The following is a 26,762-nucleotide window of genomic DNA, read 5'->3' as shown; positions in this document are numbered from 1 at the left end:
AACTCTGATTATCTCACTTTATATCACAACAACCGCTCCTGTCCGTCAAAGCCGTCCCTAATCGACCCGCCGTCCAATCAGCGAGCGCCTTACTCTTTTTTTCAGCCAGACTTTTGGGACCAATCAGAGGCGGCCCTTTTTGTCCCATCTCTCCCTCTGAGGGGGAGGGGATATGACCTTATATGGCAGTTATGACCTTATATGGAGCGCCGCCGAGGGGGGCAGCCGTATGAGGGAGCCCGCCGGTGACACTTTCCCCCAAATTGTAGCTTTGACGCACGGAGACGGGACGGCCAGTCCGAGGGGCCGAAGCGACAGCCACAGCGGGAACAGATCCGTCCTGCGCTCACACCGAGTCAGCCTTTCCCTCCCCGCAGATCGGCGGATATCCAGATTACAGACCTTAAAAAAAAAAAAAAAATCGGGACGCGCAAAAGCCGACGTCTCGATCCAAAATCTCACCGCGGCGCGCAGGAGCGACAGGAACCAGGATTTGCCCTCTTCTCCTCTGGACGTGCGTCTTTTTCCCCCCTTTTCTGTTTGGTTTGGTTTGTTTACCGTCTCCAAGAGCAAAGTGGGACTACAGACAAACACCTCCACAGAATAACACGAAACGCGGTCAGTAGAATAAAAAAACAAACAAACAAACAAACAAACACGCCGCTTGTCATTCAAGAGGGCAGATTAATTCTCACAGCGGCCGAGCGAGGGGCGAAAATATTTGTTCTGTCAGATCCGCCGTTGTTTCAGAGCCCAGAAGCCGGCAAAGGGGGGGTCAGATAAGGGTTTATTTTTACCACCCACACTCTGACTTATTGGACTGACTTCTCCGAGAGGCGATCCGCGCCGAAGAACAGCGTGTTTATGGATTGCTGCGCAGCGAGGAGCACCGGGAGTTGTAGGCTACGCTCTTCTGCGTCGATCATGTTGATACCTCGCTGTTGCTGTAAACTTTGATAGATGTTTACAGAGAGAACTCTTTAACGTAGACAAGAGGAAAAACAAACACATACAAAGGAAAGGAAAGAAAGTGAAGTCAGATCAGTTTAACTCGCGTTGACCTTTGGAGGAAGTGGGAAGCGCCTTTTTTCTCCCTTTCTCGTTTTTCTTTTTTCTTCCAAGACGTCAGAACGGATCTTTATCTACGCAGCCTGACTCTCCTTCTGTGATTTAAACAAAGACCAAAGTGTTTGGGGATAGCATGGCAATGGTAGTAAACCAGTGGCCAGAGAACATTTCAGCAGATCCGGGGTCCCAGCTCCAGATTTGCGGGCAGGAGCCCGGCGGGGCACCGGGGACGCCCAACGGTTCCACCCCGGGGAACGACGCACTTTCCGGGGACAAGATCCCCAACGTGGACTGCATGGTGTGCGGGGACAAGTCCAGTGGGAAGCATTACGGTCAGTTCACCTGCGAGGGATGCAAAAGCTTCTTTAAGCGGTCTGTGAGGCGGAACCTCACGTACACCTGCCGGGGGAACCGAGACTGCCCCATCGACCAGCACCACCGGAACCAGTGTCAGTACTGCCGGCTGAAGAAGTGCCTCAAAGTCGGCATGAGGAGAGAAGGTAAGGCCGACCCGTGGATGTCAAAGCGCGCGTGTGTGTGTGTGTGTGTGTGTGTGTGGCGTGAGAGTCACGCTGGCGCAGCGAAACGTGTTACCGAGCTGGAGGTTGTGCGTAAAGTGGCTCGCTGTGAAATACGGATCTTAACAGGCCGTTAAGTCTGCAAGTCAGCTGTAAAAGATTTTACAGTTTTAAAACCAAACCAGCAGCCTCGCACTGTACATTTACAACAAGGATTTAAGTGAAGGCATGCACACCCAGACAGGAGAGCCTGGGCGACAAAATATCACATTCACCAGTGGAAACTGAAGAATTCCGTGCGTAAAATACGCGCCATGTCACATCATGCCTGTTGATCCCCCCCCCGCTCTCTCTCTCTCTCTCTCTCTCTCTCACCAAAGTTGTTATGGCTAAATATTCAGTCACCACCTGCGGTCCCACAATGGTTGCTTCACATTCATTTACCAGATAGAGAGCCTTCACCCCGGCGCACTCAGTCCTGTGAAATCCCTCCTTTGTCCCCCCCCCCCCCCCCCCCCCCGGTTTAATTATGCTGTTTGCTCACCGACACCCGGAGCCGCCATAAGAGGATGCCGCTACATTTGTAGTATTGTGCTGGATTAAGAACGGGTCAGTTGGTGCAAAAGAGGAGCGCTGCAAACGTGCTGGTGGAGAGGAGCGCTTCCCATATTAATTATCATTCAGCAGCTACCCCCCCTCCACCACCCCCACCACCATCCAACCCCATCCCCGTATTCAGAGAGGAGCAGTGATGGGACAGTTTAGGATGACTGGACTGTAGATACATCTGTAAACACAACACACCTCATGACAGCAGGTGAGCCTCGCTCCTCATTTGACCTCATTTAACCCCCCCCCCCAGGAAAAAAAAAAAAAGTCTGAGTCTATCCATGAAGATGTCACATCCTGCTCAAGGGCTCCTCGGCAGGTCTCGGATGTTCAAGGGCAGATTGTGTCTCCATACAACGACCCCCCCCCCCCCCCCCCTCTTTGTTCTCAGCCTGAGCCCAAATGTAAATACAGAGACGGTGGAAATACTCGTCCTCCCTTCAGAGCCGGAGCTGAGATGATCCTCAAGAGTTCCCGCTGGTGCTCTGCTGTGTGTGTGTGTGTGTGTGTGTGTGTGTGTGTGTGTGTGTCCGTCCACTGTACACACAGTGTTGCTTCGTTTAAAACACTAAAACACATCCAAGCCACACACTCGGCTGAATAAAGCCGAGGACGTATTTTATTTCGTGATTATTCAAATTCAAAGATATCTTGCATTTAGAAGAAATGTTTTATTGCACTGTCAGCTGTAAATGCTTTAAACACTTTTTTTTTGTATTTAAGAAACACCCCTGAATATTCATGAGTCGCTTGATAGGAAATTATTAGTACTTCGTCAGAATACCGCACGTTTAGACTTTAGCTCCTAAAATAATCATTTTGAGAAGTTAGTGAGTCTCTTTAGTTTCCAGTGATAAGTGTTAAACATTAATTATGTCTTTGCCTTAAGTTTTCATCTCATTCTTACACTTAAATAATAATAAAATAAAATAAAAAAAGTCAGTTTATACAGACTGACATAAACAAGTTTTCTTTGTGGGGGGGGGGGGTTGTGTTTGAGCGTCAAAGTGAAGCCAGTCAACTTAATGGCTGAGTTCATCTGCTGGTGCATTTGGGGTCAGTGGGATTAAACGGTGCCTTTAAATCCTCTTTGTGGTCTGACTTCTGTTTATCACCGATCATTTGTCTGCTTAGAACAATTTGCGCTAAGACTCGAGAAGAGATTACAATAAATTTTATGATGCTCAAAACAGAATTGCACAAAAGCACTAATTAGTAAAAAAAAAAAAACAATTAACGAGTCAAAGAACCGGATTAAATATAAATAATATGCATTGTGCACTGACAGGTGTTCATTTGGCCCTCACTTATTTCGTCTTGATTCCAAACCAGGAAATGTGAGCATATTCTTAAAATATCCACAAATACTGAAAACAAGTCCACCTGTGTCCCTAAATTCAAAGCTTGAGGATGCTAACTGAAAAGTGTCAGGACTGTCTAAGCACACAGCCACATCCTCCCCAGAGGTCATACATAAGTCATATATCCTTTATATTATTCAGTAGGTTCACCTGAGGTTGGCAAGGGGGACACAGTTATGATTCAGGTGGAATTTGCATACGATGTTTCCATTTATTAATACCCCCCCCCCATGAAAAGATATCATCAAGGTAAAGCAGAGCTGGGAGATTCTTGGTTGAAAACACAGTTTTGTTCTGCTTAAACAGTTTGGCATGCTTTTAATTATTTAGGAGAGTTTTTTTGGCTTCTTTGAAATGTTCTCTGTCTCCTTATATAGGCCATAATGAGCTGAAAGCCAAAAACACAGAGAAGGTTCTGGTGGATGGAGCAACTGGTGTGATTGTAATTATTCAAAGCGTCGGCTGGTTCTGTTCCCAAATGAAGTTTAAAGCTGTTACGTAAAGATCACATTTTTGGATGGCAGAGCTTTAATGCTTTAATAGAGTTTCATATCACTAATGCTGCTGCGTGACTTTTCTGTTTAGACCCCATTAATATTAAGCTGCTGAGAAGATACAACACGCTAAAAGTTTCATGAATGAGCCGTGTTTGTTTTTTTCCAAAGGCAACGTTTGACCTCCCTCTGTTGTCTGCTGTGTAGAACATAATATCATTTGTCGAGAAGCTTTTATTCGGAGCCCCTTCCAGAGGGAGGCGGTGGGAATCAAGCCCCGAAGACTTTGTGTCGTTGTCTCAGTCCGCAGCAGCACAGAGCCTCCGCTCAGAGCACTTTCTGGGGCTGAAGAGGAAGCAGAGGGGCAAAGAGAATCAGCCTGACAGCTCATTTGAACTGCAGTGAATGTTTTAATTTTGAAACACTGCACCAGGATGAGCCGCTGACCTCACTGAGGACGGGAAAACTCGTGCGGTAGTCGCACTGTGCCTGTTAATGCATGCGTACGCAATGATCACCTCATCTTTTCTGTTCTGTGTACGGGCGGTAGGTAGTCTCAACATCCATTTGTAGCATCCGAATCCGTATTACCCACATTCGACGTGAGCAGCGTGGCGGCTGCTGCCTCCCCTGACCCATATCGCACTCTGACAAAATACCAACAGCAGTGGAAAATATAGGTCAACCGAAACTAAAACATTAATAACAGACAGACTTGAGTCAAAGTCCAAATGTGTGAACCATCCACGGCGTCTCCAGAGAGTAAATACCCCACTGGAGCTCTTAGGGCTAACAGACAGTGTGTATTGACCAATCCATATCGCACAGTGGGCTTGTAACAGCAGGCAATTTAACACCCAAACACGGCGGTCTGGCCTCCTTCGGCTTTGAAAAAAACAAAAAACAAAAAAAACCTTTACTTAGCCCAGTAATTTAACAATTGACAAATCCAAATACTTAAACCCTGTCGCCACTCTTGCAGGCAAAGTCATTACCAGCGACCTCTCGGAGGAAAATGGCTCCCATTGACATGTCGTTCAGCATTGCTCAGCCTCCATTAAAATGATACAGTGGAGCTCACAGTGTTATCTTCAAGGCTAACTTTAATATCGCAGAAAGGCATCAGGTAGAATAGACGAATGATTCTGCCTTTTAATGCTTCTGGACACATCAAGGTGAGGGAAGGTGATAATGACCTCGGCGCTATACAACCCACAGCGCCTCTGATGTGACAAAGGCAAATGTAATGTGACCTTCTCAGTCAATCACTCCAAAATACTGACGGCCTCCGAGCTGTTTTGCTTGTAACTTAAGTAGCTCAACCTGTTTTTTTTTGTCTTTCACTCGGGTCGCTTGTAATAACGCGCGGTCACTGAATTTGTCAGTCACTGTCAGGAAGGTTTAAGCCTCGGCGAGGCTTCTCCTGCAGTCTTGTTCTCTAATGCAGCACCGTGGGGAATCTGTGCACATGTATATTTTAGGCTTTTAGCTGATGATCTTATCCGTGCTCTCTGGGCGGGATTGTAAGAACTGTATGCTGGCGAAAAAGAAGCAGGTGAAGCTGCAGTGAAACTAAAACTCATTTTTCCTCCTACGTTTGGAATCAATACTTGTACACTTCTTCAAATAAAAGCTGGACTCTGCTCTGTCATGTTTTTCACGCTGTACAAATAGATTTTATTTCCTGATGCTGTAAGATCCTGCCTAAAACCTTCTGCCATCATCCTGTGAATATAGAGTTTGGATTAAAAATCCATCATTTTATGTGTGCACTTAATTAATTGATGATTTTTTTATTTGTAATTTTTTTTTTTTTTACCATAAAATGATCAAGCAGAAGGAAACCACATTTGACCAGTTCATGAGAGCAGTTTTTGGTTTTCAGTCTCTTTGGTAGCTTGTTCAAAAAATGTCAATCATAGCTGAATTCAATATTCACTTGCATTGTCTTTTAATCTGAAGGAATCCGCTCTTCAGATGCATGTAATCTGAGATAGTTCATAATAAGATGAACTATCTGAGAAAATAGAAATAAGCCCAGGCAGCAAAGAGCTGTTTGACAAACATATGCGCACACAGCTTGATGCATGAATGTTTTCTCCAAAGGCAGTAATCACAGAAAAGACCCAGACTTATCCCTGCTGTGGCCCACTGTGTGATAAATAAAGAGCAGAAGGGGCTTCGGTGGTGCAAGTGTAAATAAGGATAGCTCGAATCAGAGTCACCGAGCACGGGGGTGAATTTGGTTCACTAATTAATTCAGGAACTGTCTCATCAAAGTCTGAGAGAGAGACCGAGGCAAACTGCAGCCGCGCAGCAAAAGCTACCGAAGCATCCTCATGCCAAGCTCCTCTGCCTCTGTCTGTCTGTGTCTGTGTCACCGTCTCCCCTCCTGCTCCTGCGCTGCCTCCGGTTCTGCTGCGTCTCTCACATTCACTGCATGCCTCGGCTCTCTCGTGTTCCACGCAGTCTGCCCTCTCCCTGCGTACAGGTGGTTCACTCACAGCCATTTCTCAACAGATGGGAAGAGTATCCATTGTGTTTTCTCAGAAATCACATTGTTGGTTTTTACCAAACGCAGACTCTTTAATTGTCGCTGTGGATTCTTAACACAGTTTTCAGCAGCCTGAAAATATTATGGTTATCTTCAGGTAGCAATTCCTTCCAAAGCTTTGTCGCATTTTGACCTGTAGTAGCTGTTTTTTTTTTTTTTTTTGGCCACTTGGGGCAGCAGAAATGGACCATAACCAACACTAACATATTAACACCTAATAAAGTTGTTATGGCAAGTATGTTAGCAATCATTTCCACATCTAATAACCACTGCAGAACATTTAGAGTCGTGTTTCTGCCCGCCTAACGACTGTACGTCCAAGATCCAGTCTGGTTTAGCTGTTGACTGCTCAGTGCTCAATCATTTTGTTTAGTGATGCTGTGCAGGAGGTCACGAGTCGGGTTTTTACAGTGTCTGTGGGAGTGAGAGAGACTCGAAATGGGAAAAATCAAAAGGAAGCTGCTGAAATGTTCGGTGGCTTCTGTGGGGGTTATTCGTCACGACGGTATCAGTGACCCCTTTCAGTAGTTATATGAGCTACCGTTAAGGTAAGATTATGGGTTAAAGCAACCGCAGCAGCAGACTGCCTAACAGGACGCAAGTTTTACATTTATGAATTTTAAGAATTCATAAAAGTCCAAACCCAGGAGCTAAGCAATGAACTAAAATCGTAACACTAAAAGCTCCTGTCTATTTCTTTATCCTATAAAAGCAGGAGCTTGCAGATGATGGTACTTGTGCTGTGTCCTTTTCTTATTTTTTATTTTTTGGTGTTATATTTTATGAAGAGGAGAGCAGTGTCAGGTGTCGCAGCACTGCCTGCTGCTCGATTGACTAATCTGGGAAACGCTACAGCAAACAGGACCAGAGGCCTTCAAATTTACACAAATATTTTTTCAACTCTGTGTCTTTATCTTTCATCCCCCCTCCTGGTTTACACATTAGCTCCTGTCTCTCCTATCTGACTCAGTGCAGCGACCTGCAGGTCAAAGTTCTGGGCCCAAATAAAACCATGACACCACAATATTACCCCGGTGTCACATCGCATGCTGCTGTCTGTGTTAGTCAGCTGCAGCATATGTTGCAAAGCACACATGCAGATTATACAGAATCATATCTCTGGCCCGAATACTTTTTCACTGAGTAAAATAAGTTTGTTGTTTTGTTATTGTTTTTTTTTTTAGCTTGACAACTGTTGTTTTTTGTTTTTTTTAATACTAACTTTATGGCAGGATTGCAATCTAATGCAGGCACATGCACACTCAGCTGAGCGGTTGAGACACCGGCGCAGGTTCACGCAGGGTAACACGGTTATTTTACGCACCCCAATGGAAGCTTTGGAAATGGAAAAGCTACTTATTACAAGCAACTATTAGACTGAGCCAAATCTATTATGCGTCCGTGTTGCCCCGGCACAGTGACCTTTTAGTCCAAATGTTGATAGGCCTTAATTGTATTTAGCTGCTGTAATTCCACTAACAGTCTGACCCAGAGGCTAATCCAGGGCAGGCAGGCAGCGAACCGTGCACTCTGCCAGCTGCCATTTGCTGAAGTGGCATTTTGAAAGTCGCAGCTGAAATGTCCCATGGTACCTCTGTTTGCATGCACTTTCCGCCTCTCCCTTATTCTCATGTCCTCATTTCATGCCCTATCTAGATGGGATACTGTTTTGTTTTGGGTTTTAGGGATTTGTATCTTTTTTTTTTTTTCTTCTGCCCTCAATTTGGAATCAGAATTATTTTTGTTTGTTGAGAAAATTTCTGTTATTTCTAACTTCCTGCAGTTTCTCTTTTCTCCTTGTTCCTTTAAACTGTAAACCACAGCGCACCAATTAAAATGCAGGAAACAGATTATGGCAGACACCCAAATCTGACTTTATATTCCCATCCCCCCTCTTTTCATTCCCGATCTCTCTGTCTCTGACCCTGGTTTCCTTTTTTGTCTTATCCTCAGGCATCTGTTTCTCTCTAATGTCATTTCTGTCTCTTTGGCTCTCTGTTGCTACCCTCCTCGATGTCAAGATACTACATCTCTCTGTCTCTGCACTTGTCTTTCTTTCTCTTTATTGCTTTGGACCTTTCCATAATCTCCCCTCTCTTCTTCTCCCTTCCCTATGCATCTCTCTCTTCCTCGGTCTTGTCGACCAGCTGTAGGCGAAGAGAAACAGAGAGCGATGTGTCTCAGTCAGACTTACTCAAGTGCTCTGCCTCTCAGCCATGAGTGACCCCACAATGAGGCTTTTGAAAAGTCAAGTGGATCAAGTAGATTCGCCACCATCTGCGGGATTAACCACTAATCAATATGAGAGCAGATTAATAGCTGTGAATTCACAAATCAGCCGCATGAGACGCAGCAGGGTCCTGTCAGGTTGTTATTTATTTATTTTTTGATCTGAGGTCAGGGACTTTGTGTTTTGCAGCTTGTTGGGTGCAGAAGTTGAAGCGCCCAGGCTGTAGAGTTTTTTGTTTTTTTTTTCCTTTGAATGAAACACGTTAACAAGCTTGGACAGGGTGACAGTTTTAGGTCATAGTTTTAGGCACAGACTTAGATATGGACAGTCAGGGAAGCCTCTTCTGAGACTGAGAAGAAGAAATTCATCGGACCAAAGCATTTCAGCAAAAATACACCTGTTTAGATTAAAGCAACGGAGGAATTGTGACTTTTGTCTGTTGTGAGCAAGCCAGGACATCAGGTGACAGTAACGTAGAGCGACAAAGTCTGTGTGGGGAGGAAACCTGGAACTCTTCCCAGCAAAGATGTTACAAACAGGAGACTTATGGACGTATTTTTAACCGTGATAATCTGTCATGAGCTGCCACATCATGAAACGGTTTTATTTCTACAACAGTAAGCTATAACTGCATAAAAAAAGATCCAAAAAATTTGACCTGGACGACTTTCACAAACTTGCATCACAATAACTTTTCTGGCTGACATCAACAGCAACATGTGATTTATCCATCGTCCGCTTCACACATCAAAACGCCTTCAAGTGCCTGAAGCGAACTTGTTCGTCCAGGCGATCTGCGTAAAAATTGATGCGGTTTTGCTCTTGAGACAGTGTTCGCCATCGCCGCTCAGGGCTGTGCTTTATTTACCTTTTGATTGTGAGATCCTGCTAAGACAGACACTATGGCTAATCTGACAGCTGCCCTTTTGCAGGGCAAGACAAGAGCTGCAGGAGCATGAGTGACAAGGAATGTCCCGTTGTGCAACGTTGACTTTGTGACAGGCAACACCTCTTCCTAGCTCGGCCCTGTTTGCCGAAGGAGACCGCATTCCTTTCTAGGAACACGGGTTGACACAAGTTCACAGAAAAAACCAGTGGTTTGAGGTCAGCACCTTTTGGGCAGAGATTTTTTTTTTTTTTTTTTCCACCCGGATGACAGGCTAGAATTAAAGGTATTTTTAAAATGCTCTTGAGTGATTTGACCTCTTGTTTTTCAGACGTGCCATGGTGTGTTCAATTGACGCAGCTGCTGCATGTGAGGTGACAGGTGATGCAGAGTTACAAGCATTTTCCGAACCCCTACGTCTCCCTTTTCTTTAACCCCTCCACCCCTCTCGCTACGACTCCTTCCTCCACCTGTCTCTTTATGTAAACCACTGCTCTCTATCTGAACACTCATCCCAGGCTATATTCAAACATATTGAACTCCCCCCCCCCCCCCGCTTTTCCACTCTTCCCTGCCCTCAGTTCCCATATATCAACTTATCACCTCTCACTCTCTCCTTCCCCACCTTCTCTCACCATTTCATCCTTTTACCTCATTTTTTTGCTCACCCCCCCACCCTTGCCCTCCCCCTGTTTCATTTACATTTTACCCCCCTCTCCCCTTTCTCACCCACTCTGTGTAACAGTAGATGGAGTTACTAGTCAGACAGTGGGGATGACTGAACAGGTGTTTTCCAAATGGGCTTTTGAGCACTCGCCGCATCATCATCACTCCTTATGGGGTGGGGGGGGGCTGTTGAGCATTTGTATGTGTGTGTGTGTGTGTGTGTACAAGAGCTCGGCCTCTGGGTGCTCTTTTTTGCCTCAGGCTGAGCCGGTGGCCAGCAGGGGGAGGGGTGGGAGATGTTACCCCACCTATCCATGTGCGGTGTGTGGATATGTGGATGCGCATGCTGGTGCTTAACATATGTAGGTGTGAAGAAGTGTTATATCTTTACCAGCTGCTGCTTGTCAGTACTCACTGATGCACAACGGCAGAGCAGAATGGCCTTGGCTTGGCCATTTTCCACCGCTCCACTGGAGAGACCAGCGCTGACATATTTAGGAGTCAGAGAAATGGTCTTGTTTCTTCTCTTTTCGCCCCCTTGATGTCTTTTTGTACCCCCCCCCCCCCAAAAAAAAAACAAACAAAAAAAAAAAAACAACAACCCAAAACAAAACACACACCCACACACACCAGCCCAACACATTTGGTATGCCCAATTTACTTTCTTTTCTGTCTTTCTTCGACTCCTTTTTCTTCTGTATCTCCTGCAGGTTTTTAGATTTAGCTTTCTGTGCAGGCTGTGCAGAGGCCATTTGGATCGAAACCAGCTTTAGGTGGATCAAACGTACAGTTACAGCAGGCCTCCTAAATCATAAAGGTTTAATAACACCCCAATGGAAGACATTTACTTTATGGTGAAAGTCGTGGGTTGGACCGAAATTGAAACAAATGCAAGGACAGAAAATTCAGAAACAAGAACGTGCTATGATGATTTAAAAGTCCAAAAGAAAAGCATCTTAATTCTCAACTTCGTTTGTCTTGTTTTCAGCCGTACAACGAGGGCGCACATCGAACTCCCAGAGCAGTCCAGGACAGTACCTGACCAACGGCACTGACCCGTACAACGGCCAACCCTACCTGTCTGGTTTCATTTCTCTGCTGCTACGCGCCGAGCCCTACCCAACCTCTCGTTATGGGGCCCAATGCATGCAGGGAAACAATCTGATGGGCATCGAAAACATCTGTGAACTGGCAGCCAGGCTGCTGTTCAGTGCTGTCGAGTGGGCCAAGAACATCCCCTTCTTCCCCGACCTGCAGCTCATGGATCAGGTGAGCCGCTCTTCAATGAAATATTCAACTGGTAACTTTAAGGGAAGAGTCTGACATGCTTGCTTAGAGTTTTATTATTTGATTCAAACTGAGCTTGTGTCTGTAAGTGTGACATTTCAGCCATCAGCTTCGCATAAAGACTTTGAAGCTCGCTGATGATCAGATCATACCTATTTTTTTTAATCTGTACAAATAAAAGTGACATGAGAGGATTGGCTTATATCTCATTGTCCTCATAGAGACACGACTTTGAGATGTACTGCAACTGGCCATCATCAGAAATAGTGCCAGGCTAGCTGTTTCCCTTTGTTTCCAAGCTTTGTGCTACGCTAAACTAAATGGTTACCTATTATACGTTCATATGGTACCAATTCTAAAACATCCAGACTCAATAGTGTTCTGTCTACCGTTCTTCTACTAAATTGTTAAACTGTTCCTCTAATCAGGAATAAAAAGATGTATGCTATAATAAGGGACTTTCATTCACCCCCCCACATGCAGAGACTTACCAGCCCAAGCCTTATATATATATGCTAAATGTAAAAAAAATGTGTAAAACATGTAACTGAATGAAATTTTATCTTGATGAAAGACGACAGCTTTTGTGAAATTTCACAAATGAAAATGTCCAGTTTTAATTTCTATTTTCCTCTTCTGTGGATGGTCGCTCAGTAGCATATAAAAAGAAGTCAGTTCTGTTATTATTGACTGCGGGCAGGCGCGGCCACTCGTGACATTCAATATGGACAGAAGTGACATCAGTCCCACTCATGCAGATTTACACCAGCTTTATGGTCTTGGCTCAGACTAACTGCCTGACCTATAAATATTCACATGCACCTTGGGCAGACATAGTCATCACAAATATGTCATGCTACAGTCGTACCATATCGTTACTCTATCGTTAATCTGAAACTCACATGCTGAACATAACAGTTATTTCTCTGCCCCTGTAATGTACAAATGATTCTACGATTTCTAACAAAAAAACCAACAAAACAAAACAACAATCCCAAAACACTTTTGGTCCCGAGTGTCTCGTCTAAATCTGACAGCATGCAGCTCGATTTCTCGGCGTAGACAACATAATGTAAATGCTTCCAAGAGGAATACTCTCAGCATGTGTCAAAAACAACATTATTAATGTTGGTTGGTCATATTAGGTTGCTTACCGGATTACAGTACACGTCAACACCATGTGTGTATTTATATATATGTATATGTTTATGTTTCACCTTGTGACTGCTGTTCCTCATATAAAAGTCATGATTTGAAACAGTTGTCACAAAAGCTGCTAGACATATGAAATGAATTTCCTTTAAAAAAAAAAAAACAAAAAACAAAAAAAACAAAAAACAAAAAAAACAAAAAACAAAACAAAACTGTGATTTGTCAATTTCACACATGGAGGTTTCTGCCTACTTTTAAAAACTCATTCTCTGTTGACAGCTCTACTTTTCTTACACAGGACAGACTCGGCTAATTGGTATTATACGCACCAAAACACAGTTTAACTCTAAAATATTCATTTGTATACGGTGCTTCACTCTGTCACCCCACATTGCAAATTCCGATCTGATCATGCTTACATACCACACATTTCTCTCTCTCCTGCTGTAGCTGCTATCTGTGAGCGCATATTTTCCTTCAATTCATATATTTGAATATGTATATATAATTGTGGAATAATATGTATAATATATATAATTGAATATATTTCTGCTTTTTGATGCAGTGACCAACACTCAAGGCAAGTTTATTTATAGAGTGCATTTCACACACAAAGGCAATTCAATGTGCTTTACATACATACAGAGAAAAGTAAGGATGCATCAAATCAAAGTCATAAAATCCTAAAAAAAATAAAAAAAATAAATGAAAATGATTTAAAGAATATGCAGCTGTTTGGGTAAGTTAAGAGAAGTAGAACTTGGGTTTAAAAGTATGGACTTCTGGTGCTGATATAACTTCCACGTGTTTGCAGCATGTGTATCTGCGTCTAATTACAGTTTGAGCCATATCGATGGCAGGTATAAATTAAATCTACGAGAGACTAAACCTCTAGACCTGAACAGTGAAACAAATTTGCACACATTCCACACATTTAGTATTTAAAAGAAATTCTTTGGCTCCATTTGTTCCCAAACCCAGATCTGTTGAGGTTAAAATAATTAAAGTCCATTTTTCGCGTGTCCTAGGTGGCGCTGCTGCGCATGTCCTGGAGCGAGCTCTTCGTCCTCAACGCTGCCCAGTGCTCCATGCCGCTCCACGTCGCCCCTCTGCTCGCAGCAGCCGGTCTGCACGCCTCGCCCATGTCTGCGGAGCGTGTGGTGGCCTTCATGGACCACATCCGCGTCTTCCAAGAGCAGGTGGAGAAGCTGAAGGCCCTGCAGGTGGACACGGCTGAATATTCCTGCCTCAAGTCCATTGTGCTCTTCACATCTGGTGAGTTTGAATAAAGCATGCGTAGGAGAGGAGAGTCACAGAAACACTGCAGGACATGTCATTCAGGAGCTGGGGTCTGTAACGTAATGTTAAAACAGGATGTTACGGCAGGATAGAAATGGGGCCAGTATGAAGTTTAAAAAAGATTAGGAATCCATTCTGTTAGTCGTTGGGTCGTTATGTAAGCCTATTCATCTACGACGTGGATCTACTAAAGTGAAGCAATCATTTCTGTGCAAAGACGGAGGGAACGCGTTCATGTTTGCTCACGATGGCAATATCACCATATCATGATAAGCACTGCAATCCAAAATTAGTAAAAGGTCCCGATTAAACCTGAGGACTGAGGGGAAAAAACAGGACAAATCTCAGGAAAGGAAATTCAAAGACAAATCCTGCCAGATGGCTGAAGGGGCAAATAAAGAGGTGCGGGGAATCATTCATAGAAAAATCCTACAAAATGATCGCGGTTCCTTAAATCCAATTTGGATGATAAATGAAACACAGGATTTCAAAGTTAGGTCCGGGTCTTCACCTGACTGACTCAAGAAAACAAGAAATAAAGTATGTCAATCCTTTCACTTATTTTTTTGCCCTCCGCACAAACTTAGACCCAAAGAGGATTATGGGTAGATTCTGATGTCAACAAAAACGTCAGAAAATTTCCATTTCCTCTGGCGGGAAGCGAGGAATTAGCAGGCGGGCGAGCTGTTAACAGGTTTATTCGCATCAACACGGACACTAAATAATATAATCTAATATAATCTAAAGGCAGCAGAGGGACAAAGTTATGTAGAAAGAGATTCCATGCACAAGTTGGATCCTTTAATAAGCTCTGTTGCGGATGAATGAATGAATAAATGACCAATGTTCACGCTAATTTCCAGGAAAGGCAGTAAAATTAATGGATGTGTAGAAGAATGCTTTACATGCAAACGTCATTCTCAATTCTCTGAATGTAACTCAGAATGTAATCGTGGCTCGACTGTGAGCGTCCCTGACCTCACGTTATTGTTGTTTATTCAGACTTCGATGCCAAAATCATTTTGAAACGTCATCAGGAACTCGCATGACGACTCACATGATGAACATACAGCTCTTTGTCACGTCTTCCGCAGTCACATGTTCACCTGCTCATGAAGAAAAGGTCTGGCTGTTGAAAACTGAATTTCCCGTCTGTGAAATGATTTGATCATTTAACTGCAGAAAAAGAAGTCGCTCGAATCCCTTCTGCTCAAAGGAGCATTTCATCCCTCTGCTGCGTCGAAAGCCAGTTAAAGCTCTCCCCTCTCTCTCTCTCTCTCTCTCACACACAACTTACAGCTGTACTTAACCCAAAACCTCACCTCCACTGAGCCTGACCGAGAGGCGACCTCTAACGCTGCACTAGATATTGCCTCATTGGCTCCATATGTAAATGCTGCTGCTACAGTCATGGTCTCTGCTCTCCATGAATTTCTCTGTAATTTGATCGTGTTTTCATGTTGTAAGAGGCAGCTAGTGACCCTGTGAGTAGCTGCTTGTGACTCGCTTAGCTTAAGATTTTATCTTTGTCTTACATCTATCTTTATTTTTCATTGCCCAGTAATTGAATTTTCTTCAGCTCATATGTTTGATTACTAACAAACATTTGGTAATAAAATACTTGATGAAAAGTCTTGTTTGGTCATGTACATGACACAAAAAGCCCATTTTGGATTACATGTTTTTCTTTTTTTTATGGATAAGAATGATCTTTATGAAAAGGAAGACAACACAGTTTTTCCTTGTGATCTGCTCTCAGGATGATCTGGAGTTTTTACTTCCATAAATCTCTGGTCCATATGTATTCTCTTCACGGGAATGAATGACAAGGAAAATGCTTATAAGCCAGCAAAGTTAGGTCTGTTTATCTTCAACACTGTTTGAGGAAACATGGCACTTGAACCTGACAACCTCCCCAGGTTGTGTCACGTTGTCCTCAGCGAGCTGCAGACAAGATTAATTCAAAACATAATGGTTCTACATCTTAAGGAAACCCACAGGAAGGGCATTGTTGTGATACTGCTTATACACAACCCCTGTTGAGATTTATCCCAACAGTCACTGGGCTCGACTGCCAGCCAAAATAATGTCACATCTGCGATACTCCGCTGAGAGATCATGCTTTGTGACCCAGCGGGGAAACGGACGGTGAAGAAGCCAACACAGAGGTGTCTGTTGTCTGTGTGTTTTATTTATTTATTTATTATTTTTTATTGCGTTTTGCTTCTTTTCTCTTTTCTTATCTTGCATGCCTTGTCAGATTCACTCTGCGTACACCCAATGGCTGTCCTGCAACGCATGTGGCTAGCTGCGGATCCACCTCTCCTTTCTCTTCCCCGCTTTCATCAGCCATCTCTCCTTCATGATCCCATCTATTATTGAAACCAGTCATCCACCCCTCCTCTCTAAGCTCCCCAAACCCAGCCCCAAGCCCAGGCCAAGCCCCGAGCCCTCCGCCCCCACCATGGGAGTTGAATTATGTATGGAGGGTTTCAGTGAGACAGAGGATTCGCCACAGCCTCGGCCGTGACCTACATAACCCCTGTAGCCCTGAGCATCCCATGTGACTTCCTTGCACTTGGGCAGATGTACCCACATTTACACTCATTGCAAAAAAAAAAAAAAAGCCACATGTCTTGCCAAGAGACTCCAGAAGACAATGCACTTAGTGGGTCGTGCAGATATTAACAGAAATTGAATGTAACAGAGGCAGACATGCACACGCAGGCATACAACAAGACAGACCCGTTAATAAACCTGACTCCTGCTGACCCGGTGGGATGAGCTAACAAGCTCAGACAATCACCAATCGTCTCTCACCTCCCTCTGAGTCCCCTCCCTGCACTCCCCCTGTGAAGCCCAGTCCCATCAAGCCGCATCAGAAAAAGGGGCATCTCAGTCCTGCCACCCTGATCCCCCTCACCCCGACTAACCCGGTGTGTGCCCAAGGTTCAGACAAAAGAACTCGGCACTTGGCGTGGAAGGGCACCCAGAGAGCTGTCGCTTCGGCATGTGAAGTGCTTTTAGTCGCACGGACAGCTTTACTAATCCTAACCAGGCAGCGACTGCTTTGTCACGCCACAAATGGCGGCTGGAAGAAAAGACCCAAACAAAAACAAAACAAACAAACAAAATCATAAAAAAATAAAAAGTGTTGCTGCCCACCAAGTGGGGGCAGTTATTCACCCAGAATAATGAGCTGACACGCTCGATTAAAATATGAGGTAAATTAAAAAAATGTTGTTTACACAGGGGATGGATTAAAGTGTGAGTTGAAAAACGGGACCAACGATCCAAAATGACAGGCCTAAAGTTATGGGGCAGGGCTTTGAGACTCAGAAACGCAGAAACGAGCTTGAGAAGAAATTACCCTCGTGGAAAACCTGCCTTCTAAATGAGGGTTCACTCGGAGGGCAGAGTCAGAGAGCACTTCCACTGACTGTACAGTACAGTAAAATGTGTCTTTGTTTTGAGTTCACACGTCTCTGCCCTCCTTAGCTAAATCCCCCCTTGCGCTCTCCAGCACACAGAGGGTGCGAAAAGTATCGCGCACAGTGTTACACACACTCTTTCTCTCTCTCGTTTGTGCGAGCCTCTTGCCAAGGTGGGGGCCGGTGGGAAGGGAGGCGTGAAGAGGTGGAAGGCAGAACATGACCTCCAGCTGAGGGGAGAAGGGAACGCTGTAGTGTGCCATGAACACAGAACACAAGGGTGTAGAGGATACGGATGTCAGCAGTGACAACCTCGATTTCCTCAAGATTTCGCTGACCTCGGGAATTTGCAATGAAAAGCTCTTTTTTTTATTAACCCTCTGTGTCATCTTTTTCATTCAACACTTTTGGTCAGTTTCATTTCGGTGCATAAGGTCAAGACTTCACATTGAGCGTGCAGAGAGCAAGAAATATTTTGTTGAGTTGAATTTCTTGCGAAATCCGAACCTCAGTGATCTAACACAGTACAACACAATAGGCTTGTACACTCAGGACATTTCATCATTTGACCCGCACAGTATGTCAATCCCGTCTAGATGGCAAGTTTATTATTCAGTAACTCCAATTTGTTCACGTTAATCAATCTTGCGAATGAAAGAAAACAAGCTCCGATACGCCCGTGTGATTTGACATCTCTGTCAGCCCACTGGAGTTTAAAGCGGCATGATCAAGCATTCTAACATGATGACCTCCTCAAAAGAGAGCTTTTGCACTCTCGTTCCAGCAGAATTCAGAAATCTTTCCATCATTGGCATCTCAAGTTTTATGAAAAGATAGTTGGTGCTAGTATTGTTCAGATTGCATTCATTCCGCTGAAGTAACACTCCGTCTCTTTTCCTAATTTCTAGATGCTATGGGGCTGTCAGATGTCGCCCATGTGGAGAGCATCCAGGAGAAATCTCAGTGCGCCCTGGAGGAGTACGTAAGGAACCAGTACCCCAGCCAGCCAAACCGTTTCGGACGCCTCCTCCTCCGTCTGCCCTCCCTGCGCATCGTCTCCTCTCCGGTCATCGAACAGCTGTTTTTCGTGCGTCTGGTTGGCAAGACGCCCATCGAGACGCTTCTCCGTGACATGCTGCTCTCGGGCTCCAGCTACAACTGGCCCTACATGCCCACCGTGCAGCGTGAGCGGCCTATCTCCCTCCACTACAACGAGAACGGGCCGTGATGGGGGGAGAGGGGGGGTTCAGACAGAACATCCATCTGAATACGTTCATCCATCCATCTTTTCTTCTCTTCTCTCTCTGCACTCAACTTCTCTCAGCTTTCCCAGAGGAAGTACCTTCCTCGCTATTCCACAACGAAAATCCGCACTGACAGTACGGCACATTGCCGTTCCGCTTAACACAAACCAGCCAACGATTCACCCCGGCCATCGCACAAACTTGGTGGCCCGCTGCGGCCCCTAACTTGACGCCGTAGTATATATTTGAGATGTGGCATGAGATGGACATGTTGGTCGAACAGGTTATTGCACAGTTCACCAGCAGGGCTGTTGGACTCACCTCAGATGTCAGTCTCTAACCCCCGAGCAGACAGGGGCGGCAAAAGACTAAAACATTTGCTCCATTGTTGGTGCTTTGCCTACATACAGGCGATATACAAGCATCCCAGTACGGCGAATACTGAACAAGGGCTTTGCCAACAAGACTCTACAACCAAGAGGACAAGGCCCGTTGTATATTTACCAATTTTTGAAAACAAACCCAGAAGCCATTAAAAAAGAAAAAGGAAAAAAAAAAGACAAATGCCAAAATGTCTTGGACTTTTGCAGAGGATGTTTTATTGTGTGTTTGTATTAGCACTGTTTATATGGAGAGAAAACTCATGATTGTGTCCATATGTACAGTATATCGTTGATTCATAGGCATCTATAGCATATTAGGGTTCAATGGGAAAAGCTCAGGTTCAAAGGGTGGGTAGACAGAGACATGCCAATATCAGAACAAGTACAAAACAAATAAAAAAGACGAACCCTGCAAATTTTACACTTATCAGCAGCCTGTGCCAAAGCTGAAAAATGCATATAGTTAAAATTATTTTTGCGAAAGCATTGGTGATGAAAAGTTCCTGTTTGGTTTGTCTATAATTTGACTATATACTTTTTGGGGTCTCAGGGGGAGAGAAGGAATTTGTAAAAAAAAAAAAAAAAAAGAAAAAGAAAAAAGAAATAAAAAGAAATAAAAGCTTAGGCACTTGCTTTATAGTCAGAACACTACACTTATTCACTCCTGTAAAATCACAGCACTGGTAGATTCTACCTTTACGAAATTTGATCAATCTGCCTTGTTACTTTACTCAAAAAGTCCAATTCTAATCCTAACCCCTTACATGATGTTATCACTGGAGTGACACAACCCATTCTCATTGTTGTTTCTTAGTCATGATTGTCAATATTGGACCTTTTGGGCTGTGGTGGGGAAGGGAACATTTTACAAAACTAGCTGTACTTGCCTTAGAACAAAGAATTTGTCACTGAACATTTATCTTATGACTGTGCCATAATCTCTCGTTACCTGTTATAACAGGTATTATGTCCTGTCAGGAGAGGAACTGAACTCATGTGATGTGAAAACGGATAACGTGCACTGAAGTCACAGTAAAGTGATGCAAAAGTTTTTTTTTTTTCTTAAAGTGCATCAACTTAAAATATCAAGAAAAAAAAAATACAACTGGTGACAACAAGCAGTTCTGCTTTAACATCATCAACACTTTCATTTTTTTTAGACTTCATGCAAGTTCTTTTCCACTTCCTGATGATGTCTTGTAGGGAAAACCACCTCGACTCATGTCATTTGAGCTTATCGTACCGATACCGTAGAGAAATGTATCACTAACCTCTGAAAACCTCAGTCTATGTTACAATATTATCCCAGTTGGACTTATGACTGTGACCTAGCTTAGGACTATTTGGAGTTTTTTTGTTGTTGTTGTTGTTGTTTCTTTTTTTTTTGTTTGTTTTGTTTTGTTTTGTTTTTATTCCCCTTGGTGGAAGCGAGTTTGTTTTGACATTTCCAACATGGCACTGTGCTATCAATGTCAAGTCATCTGGGACCTTAGGAAGCTGTCTGTTGATAAGTGAATTCACAGAATATGAGTTTGTTTTTATGCCCTCTACTTTTGTTTGAAAATATGGATTATCCATTAATTGAAATAAAATTCTGTTGTTCACAGTGAGTCTGCTATCTTTCTCTGCTACAAGTCTAACCTGTACGTAAGAAAAATATGTCTGTGTATCTGTGACTGACTGTGCCGTCGTTTTCATAACCTTGACCCAGCACAAACCGTTATACTATATTTAAATATTAACACATCTTTTACACATATGTAATATAGGTACATATGAAATAAAACAATATTTATTAATTAGAGTCAAAACTTATGTTATTTGAAATATTTGAAACTATTTTATATTTGACATATTCAAATGTTTCTAAATGTACACTTTTAGGCACAAATTAAATGAACCCATAAATAACTGTTAAAAAAAACTATTAAGGATATAGACTTTTCTTTATATATGTATGTTGTTTTAATAAATGTAAAAGCTCTGAAGCTCTTCAAACTCTGAAATACTAAATCTACATTTCCAATAAATAAATATAATTATCGCCATTTCCCAGTTTTCTTTAGATAATATTCCCATTGGTATCCAAAACAGTTTGCTTTTTTTTTCATACAATTATCCAACCAGCCAATAACCAGCCAATCATATTCAGGTGAGTAGCTTCACTTTGTGTTCACATCAGCAGGCTGTTGTTGTTGGTGGGGAAATAGTGCGAGGAATGTTATAGCCCCTTAACAACACCGCTGCATCCTGTCAGAGTATCGGTGCCAAGCCTGTTTCTGTCTTCTAATATTCACTTGCGGCACGACGGACTGTGTCACAAAGTTGTCTCAAACTGGTTTTGGTGTGCGTCTGCCTCCCCATTCATCAGAAGTGAATCCAGCTGAACACCTTTAGGATGTGGATGAATGGGGGATCGGAAACAGCTGACCAATCTGCAGAAAGGATATGATGCAGTCATGTCGGCGGAACCTCTCAGGAGTCCACGCCACAAGGAAATGGGGCTGTTTGGAGAGCAAAGGAAGGAAGTACTCAGTATTAGTATGGTGTTCCTTCGTGCTTGGTGAGCATGTTTCATGATACTTTTAATGTTTTCAACTTTGTATGCGAGAAATCAAAAAAAGAAGAATATTTGCACGGTTGGTAGGTCTAAACGTGTAATGGACAAAATAAACAGTCAGTGGTTCAAAATAGAACTGTAGGGATTCACAATTGTGGAAAGATGAAGGTTACATGGTTGTAAATTAATAGTTTATGGCTAAATTGAATTAATCTGCAGGTTGATGTATCTTCAGTTTTCTTTACAGTCTGACCTTTTGTTCCTGTCTACCGTTAGCTGTGCACGTAAAAGCCTTTCAAGCGAGCTGATTGGATGTTTTTTGCCTTAATGCACCTCAGGAGTCATTCTCAGCTTCACCCTCAGAGCTTTCAAATACACAGGCTTGCACCTTCAACTTCTTAACAAGGATCAGATTTTATTTTATTTTTTTCAAACTTTACAACTGGGAGAATTTCACGCTCCCACAAGCCAAAAATACAAAGACACATTAAAGGCTGAGTAAGTCCTCTCACAATGACGTGACTGATTGCATTTTGTTCAATCCAGACTTAAATCTTGTTCTCATTCTGATTGACTGTCTAGAATTTTGTTGAAATCTGTGATGCGGCCTTTAGATTATACTCGTTCTGCCCAGAGAATATCTCAGTTTATTGACACCAGTTAAACTGTTCTCACAGATCATTAAAGATGAATTATTTGAGTGCTCTCGTGCAGACATTTCTCTTTCCCAAGAGCATGGTGATTTAATGAGGGGGGGAGGCAATCAATGATGTCAAACCAAGTAGGGGTTCACCCACATTCATGTTGGGTTGCACCCTAAATTTTGATACAGGCTCACCTGGTTCAGGACAGAAAGTAAACAAATATCATGGCCCAGTGTGAGTGTGTGTGAGAGAGAGATATGGAACACACACGGTCTTTGACCTTTGGGTTCAAGGTGTTTCACAAAGTGTGCGCGTGTGTTGAAGTTAAAGGTGAATATAGCGCCTGTTAACAAGTCAGGTTAACAGTGAGAGCAAAAAAAGAGAGAAAAAGATGGATGAAGGTTCGTACATTTAGGCCCTTGAATGCCATGTCAAGTTCTCTCCCTCTCACCGCGCGCACACACTCACGCACAACACTCACACTCCTCTCACATGGTAACCTTGTGCCCTTTACACCCAACCTCCCCTCCTCCACCCACCTCCCCCAATCCTCAGTTCCCACCCAACCTGACCGCCCACTGCCATCTCGCCTCCTGCCCCAGCCCGTATTTGTGTTCATGTGTGTGTGTGTGTGTACATGAAGAGTAGCCGATTGACTTATGCCTTCATTTCAGAGCTGTCACTCCTGGCCAAACACCATGACCCCTCAACCTCCATTTTGGAGGGGCGCCTTTTTTTTCCACTCCACCACCATATGAATATAGAAAACACATGTGGCCCAAAGGTGTGTATGTGTGTGTGTGTGTGTGTGAGTGTGAGTGTGGCCATGTTTATGTGTACAGGTAAATCAAACTGACATAGCTCCTGTGAATGGCAGCGGCTGAATTACTTTTGCACTTCAATTTTGCACACCTGCCATTTATGGCAAACACTGGGCTCAGCATAAACCATAAAAGCAAAATACGTCTATTCAAGATACAAATCAGAGCCAGTAAATAGCACAAACCACCGAGCCAGGTGCAGCAATTACAGCTTATTTCTCTGTGTGTAAATTACACTGAAATATTACAAATATGTGGTAATCACTGTACGTCTGCACTGTTGGTTCATATTTTAGCATTTAGGGAAGATTTTGGGCTACGTTCAAAAAAGTAAATGTACAGAAGGAAAAAAAATCAATAGCATAAAAAACTTCATAATGAATCTTGTTTTAACGATTTCTTGGTTTTAAACTTTGACCTTGTTGATCGTTATATTTTATAGTGGATAAGACAGAGGGATCAGCATCTTCTTGCACACAGCAGTTTGAACCTGCAGTTAAAATCAGAAAATCCGAGTGAAAGTTTAACAAAATCTAGTGATATAAAGGTACATTCAAAAAGCAATAAAGAACATTTATAGAGATTTGAGGATTTATGTTCTAAATCAGAGTTCATCACTTGAAATCAAATGAGAGTCAGTTAAGCTAGTAAAGGTAGCAGTTATGTCAGTGTGCAGCTATGATGCTCAGGTTTACACAGTGCAGCTATCTGAGGTAGGCGGCTGCACCAATCAGATCCCAGCCAGAGGTCGAGATGACAAACACAATAAGGCGGCAGATTCATCACCCCGTGCGCTCTGACAGTAATTGTCCCGGGTCCATGTCACAGTGTCCCCGTTAAAAATACAAGGGATGCGCCTTTGACGGAGATGACATGGGTGCCAGTCACATACATTTAAGCCAGACACCTCTTCTATTTGTTATGACACACTTTCAATTTAGCAAAAGGGAGCCCTCTGAAGATGAACAGTGCCCTACGTGGGAGGATGACGGCCTGTGACGGCAGGTCGCCGTGTGTGTGTAATTTAGTCTGAGGTAGATGAAGCGAGGTATGTGGAGAGATTTTGTTTATTAAAAAGACACATTTTGTCTTGTTGCTAAATGTGAATGTTAGCAGCATGAGACGTCCATCTCTGGGGGATATTGCAGTCCAGATCGATAGGTGGGATGTCAAATTGAATTGAGGTCATTCTTTGTCTCGGCCAAAGAGGTCCCACTTACTGGCTCTGCATCAAAATGGAGCGGGGTATTAAGTGAAAGGAGGGAGGCGGACAGTTGTACTGGTGACCCCTCGTCTTGCCGGAGCGGCGAGGCTTTGTCGTCGGTACTGCGGTCGTCCCCAGTTGTCCTGAGAGAAAAATGTACGCTCAACACTGATGGAGTCTGTTGTTTTGAAGGATCAATAACCCGATGAGATGTGATGGGACTGTTGTTGCTCAATTCCATCTAAATGTTAAACGGACTGACGATAGAGTTGATTTTTGCTCAGCTAAAAAAAAAAAAAAAAAGAAAGAAAAAAGTGCAATGTGTCGGGCAAGTGGGAGGATTTAACAATTAGCCAATTAAACAATCATTTGTTAGACAGAAGCTATACGGCTCAAACCTAGAGTAATTATTTTAGTCATTCTTTAAGTAAAGACACCAAGGACTGAAAGGTTCTTTCTTTTATTGTGCTTCTCTGCACAGGATTGGCTTTTATAGCATGTAGACACATTTTTTATATATTTTTTTTTCTTGAATAATAAAAAAAAAATCTATTCTTGAAAAATTATAAAATTATAAATTAATCAAAAATTATACATTTATTGATAAGCTGGACGATTGTTAATGCCACAATATTAACAGATGAAAGTGAAAATATTGCTGCTGAGCACTTTATTGTGTTCCAGCTCAATGTTTTAGCTTTCCACCCTGTGACTTTATCATTCTGGTTCCCTGTGAATGCTCTCACGGGGTCATTTCATCCACAGTCTGTAGCTTTTTTTTTTTTTTTTTCTGGAGAACTCTCAGTGATGAATGACAAACCAAGTTAGCAACAAGCAAAGCACAGCTGAGCATTTGACATTTCGTACCTGCATTTTCCAGAAAAACAACACCAAATAAATGTTGCTGTAAGTCGCCCACCATGAGGTGTAAGTGTGACACGTTTGCCATTTTGACCAAAAACTGTTAATGCAATATAATTTGGAGCAATGTTAATTCAGCAATTAGTGAAATACAAAGTGTTTGTAGTTCATTGCAGCTCAGGCCTACATTTTTTACTGTCAGGTAAGCAGTCTTTTTCATATTTTTTGCTGCTATGTTGCTGCACCACAAACACGCATTCATTTAGCTCCACTGGCTTTTATATCTCATAATATTTTATGTAGCATGAAAAATGCAGCAGAAAATCTCAACCACCAATTTCTGCAAATGGTTTATGGGAACAAGACAAAGCCAAAGTTCATTTTGTGTTTCATTAATTTCCTCTTGTTTTTTCTTCTGTATGATCTATGTCTGCATGCATGACAAAAGAGTCATGCCTGAAACTCCTTACCGAGCACGCCCTCTTGACACTTGATATATAGAGCCATGCATCTCCAAAGCTAATATTATAATGAATTGGATCTGTGTCTATGTGTGTGGCCCAACAGCGGACTGTTTGTGAAGATGTCCCAAAAGCAATACCCCCGTTTCCAGAATCAACAGACCCCCATTTAGCATTCCCAGATCCCCTGAAATGAAACGTTCATTTTTCCATAACTATCATCTCTGGCAAAGCATTTTGCAGGGGAATTGGATCTGTCTCCGCGCAGCCCCTCTCCACCCAGATCTCATCAAGCGTGGGCTGGAGTCGCCCCTCTCCCACGGAAATTGCTCTGAACGGCAAGAAAATGTACATCATTGAGGTGCTGACCAAAAAACGGCACCAACCCCCACCCCCCCTTTCATACAGACACCACCCCACCAGCGTTCCTCTTATAAATCCTTAAAGAGGGCCCTGACTCCAATGTATGGCAACACCATCAATATTGATGTGGGAGAAAGTTCTTCCAAAGCCGCCTCAGTCACAGAACATTAATATTGATAGTGTTGTGCACCAGCCCGGACGCTCAGTGTGACTCTAAAATGGTAATGGCATCTGGACCTGGGGTTAGAGGCCAATATCGTCGCTGAATATGGACATGGCTGTTTAGCTGCAAGCAGGACATGGGGCCATGCCAATCATCATGTCCTCTTCGTCAACCTGACCGGCCCAAGAAGGGCATGTCTGGGGTCAGTGAGGAACTTCAACCCTCACTTCATTTGATATATGTATATATATTTATTTATTTATTTATTTTTTTGCTTCTAATGAACTTTTCCCACAGCTATCACAGACCCAGATGCTTTTTAAGGTTTCAAACAAGACTCAACCAAACAGCAACATCAAGAATCCGTTTAAACCATTTCATCATGTTGGGGATGATGGTTGAAAATGTTTTCAACTGATGTGGTTGAGAATTCAAATAGTTTAATTTGGATTTGGATTCAAGGAGCACTGGGTGGAAAATGTTTGACCTAGAAACCAAACAAA

General features: G+C 43.2%; 1 protein-coding gene across 1 annotated transcript; it reads left to right on the top strand.

Annotated features, from left to right (window-relative positions):
• The first annotated feature begins 283 nt into the window (after window positions 1–283).
• nr2f5 (nuclear receptor subfamily 2, group F, member 5) lies at window positions 284–19,815 on the top strand. The gene is made up of 4 exons (XM_029504173.1): window positions 284–1,568; window positions 11,375–11,655; window positions 13,854–14,100; window positions 18,464–19,815. Exons 1-4 carry the CDS (start codon window positions 1,202–1,204, stop codon window positions 18,781–18,783), a joined length of 1,215 nt encoding a protein of 404 aa, XP_029360033.1. The 5' UTR covers window positions 284–1,201; the 3' UTR covers window positions 18,784–19,815.
• The last annotated feature ends 6,947 nt before the right edge of the window (window positions 19,816–26,762 follow it).

The sequence above is a fragment of the Echeneis naucrates genome, chromosome 6 (assembly GCF_900963305.1).
Source record: "Echeneis naucrates chromosome 6, fEcheNa1.1, whole genome shotgun sequence".
NCBI classification, from domain to species: Eukaryota; Metazoa; Chordata; class Actinopteri; order Carangiformes; family Echeneidae; genus Echeneis; species Echeneis naucrates.
The sequence above is the reverse complement of the archived record's forward strand: the minus strand, read 5'-3'. Positions and strand labels throughout refer to the sequence as shown.

Coding starts and splice junctions, on each gene's coding strand:
- nr2f5 (XM_029504173.1), top strand. CDS start 1,202: ATGGCAATGGTAGTAAACCAGTGGCCAGAGAACATTTCAGCAGATCCG. Junction 1,569..11,374: donor AGTCGGCATGAGGAGAGAAG/GTAAGGCCGACC, acceptor TCTTGTTTTCAG/CCGTACAACGAGGGCGCACA. Junction 14,101..18,463: donor CATTGTGCTCTTCACATCTG/GTGAGTTTGAAT, acceptor CCTAATTTCTAG/ATGCTATGGGGCTGTCAGAT.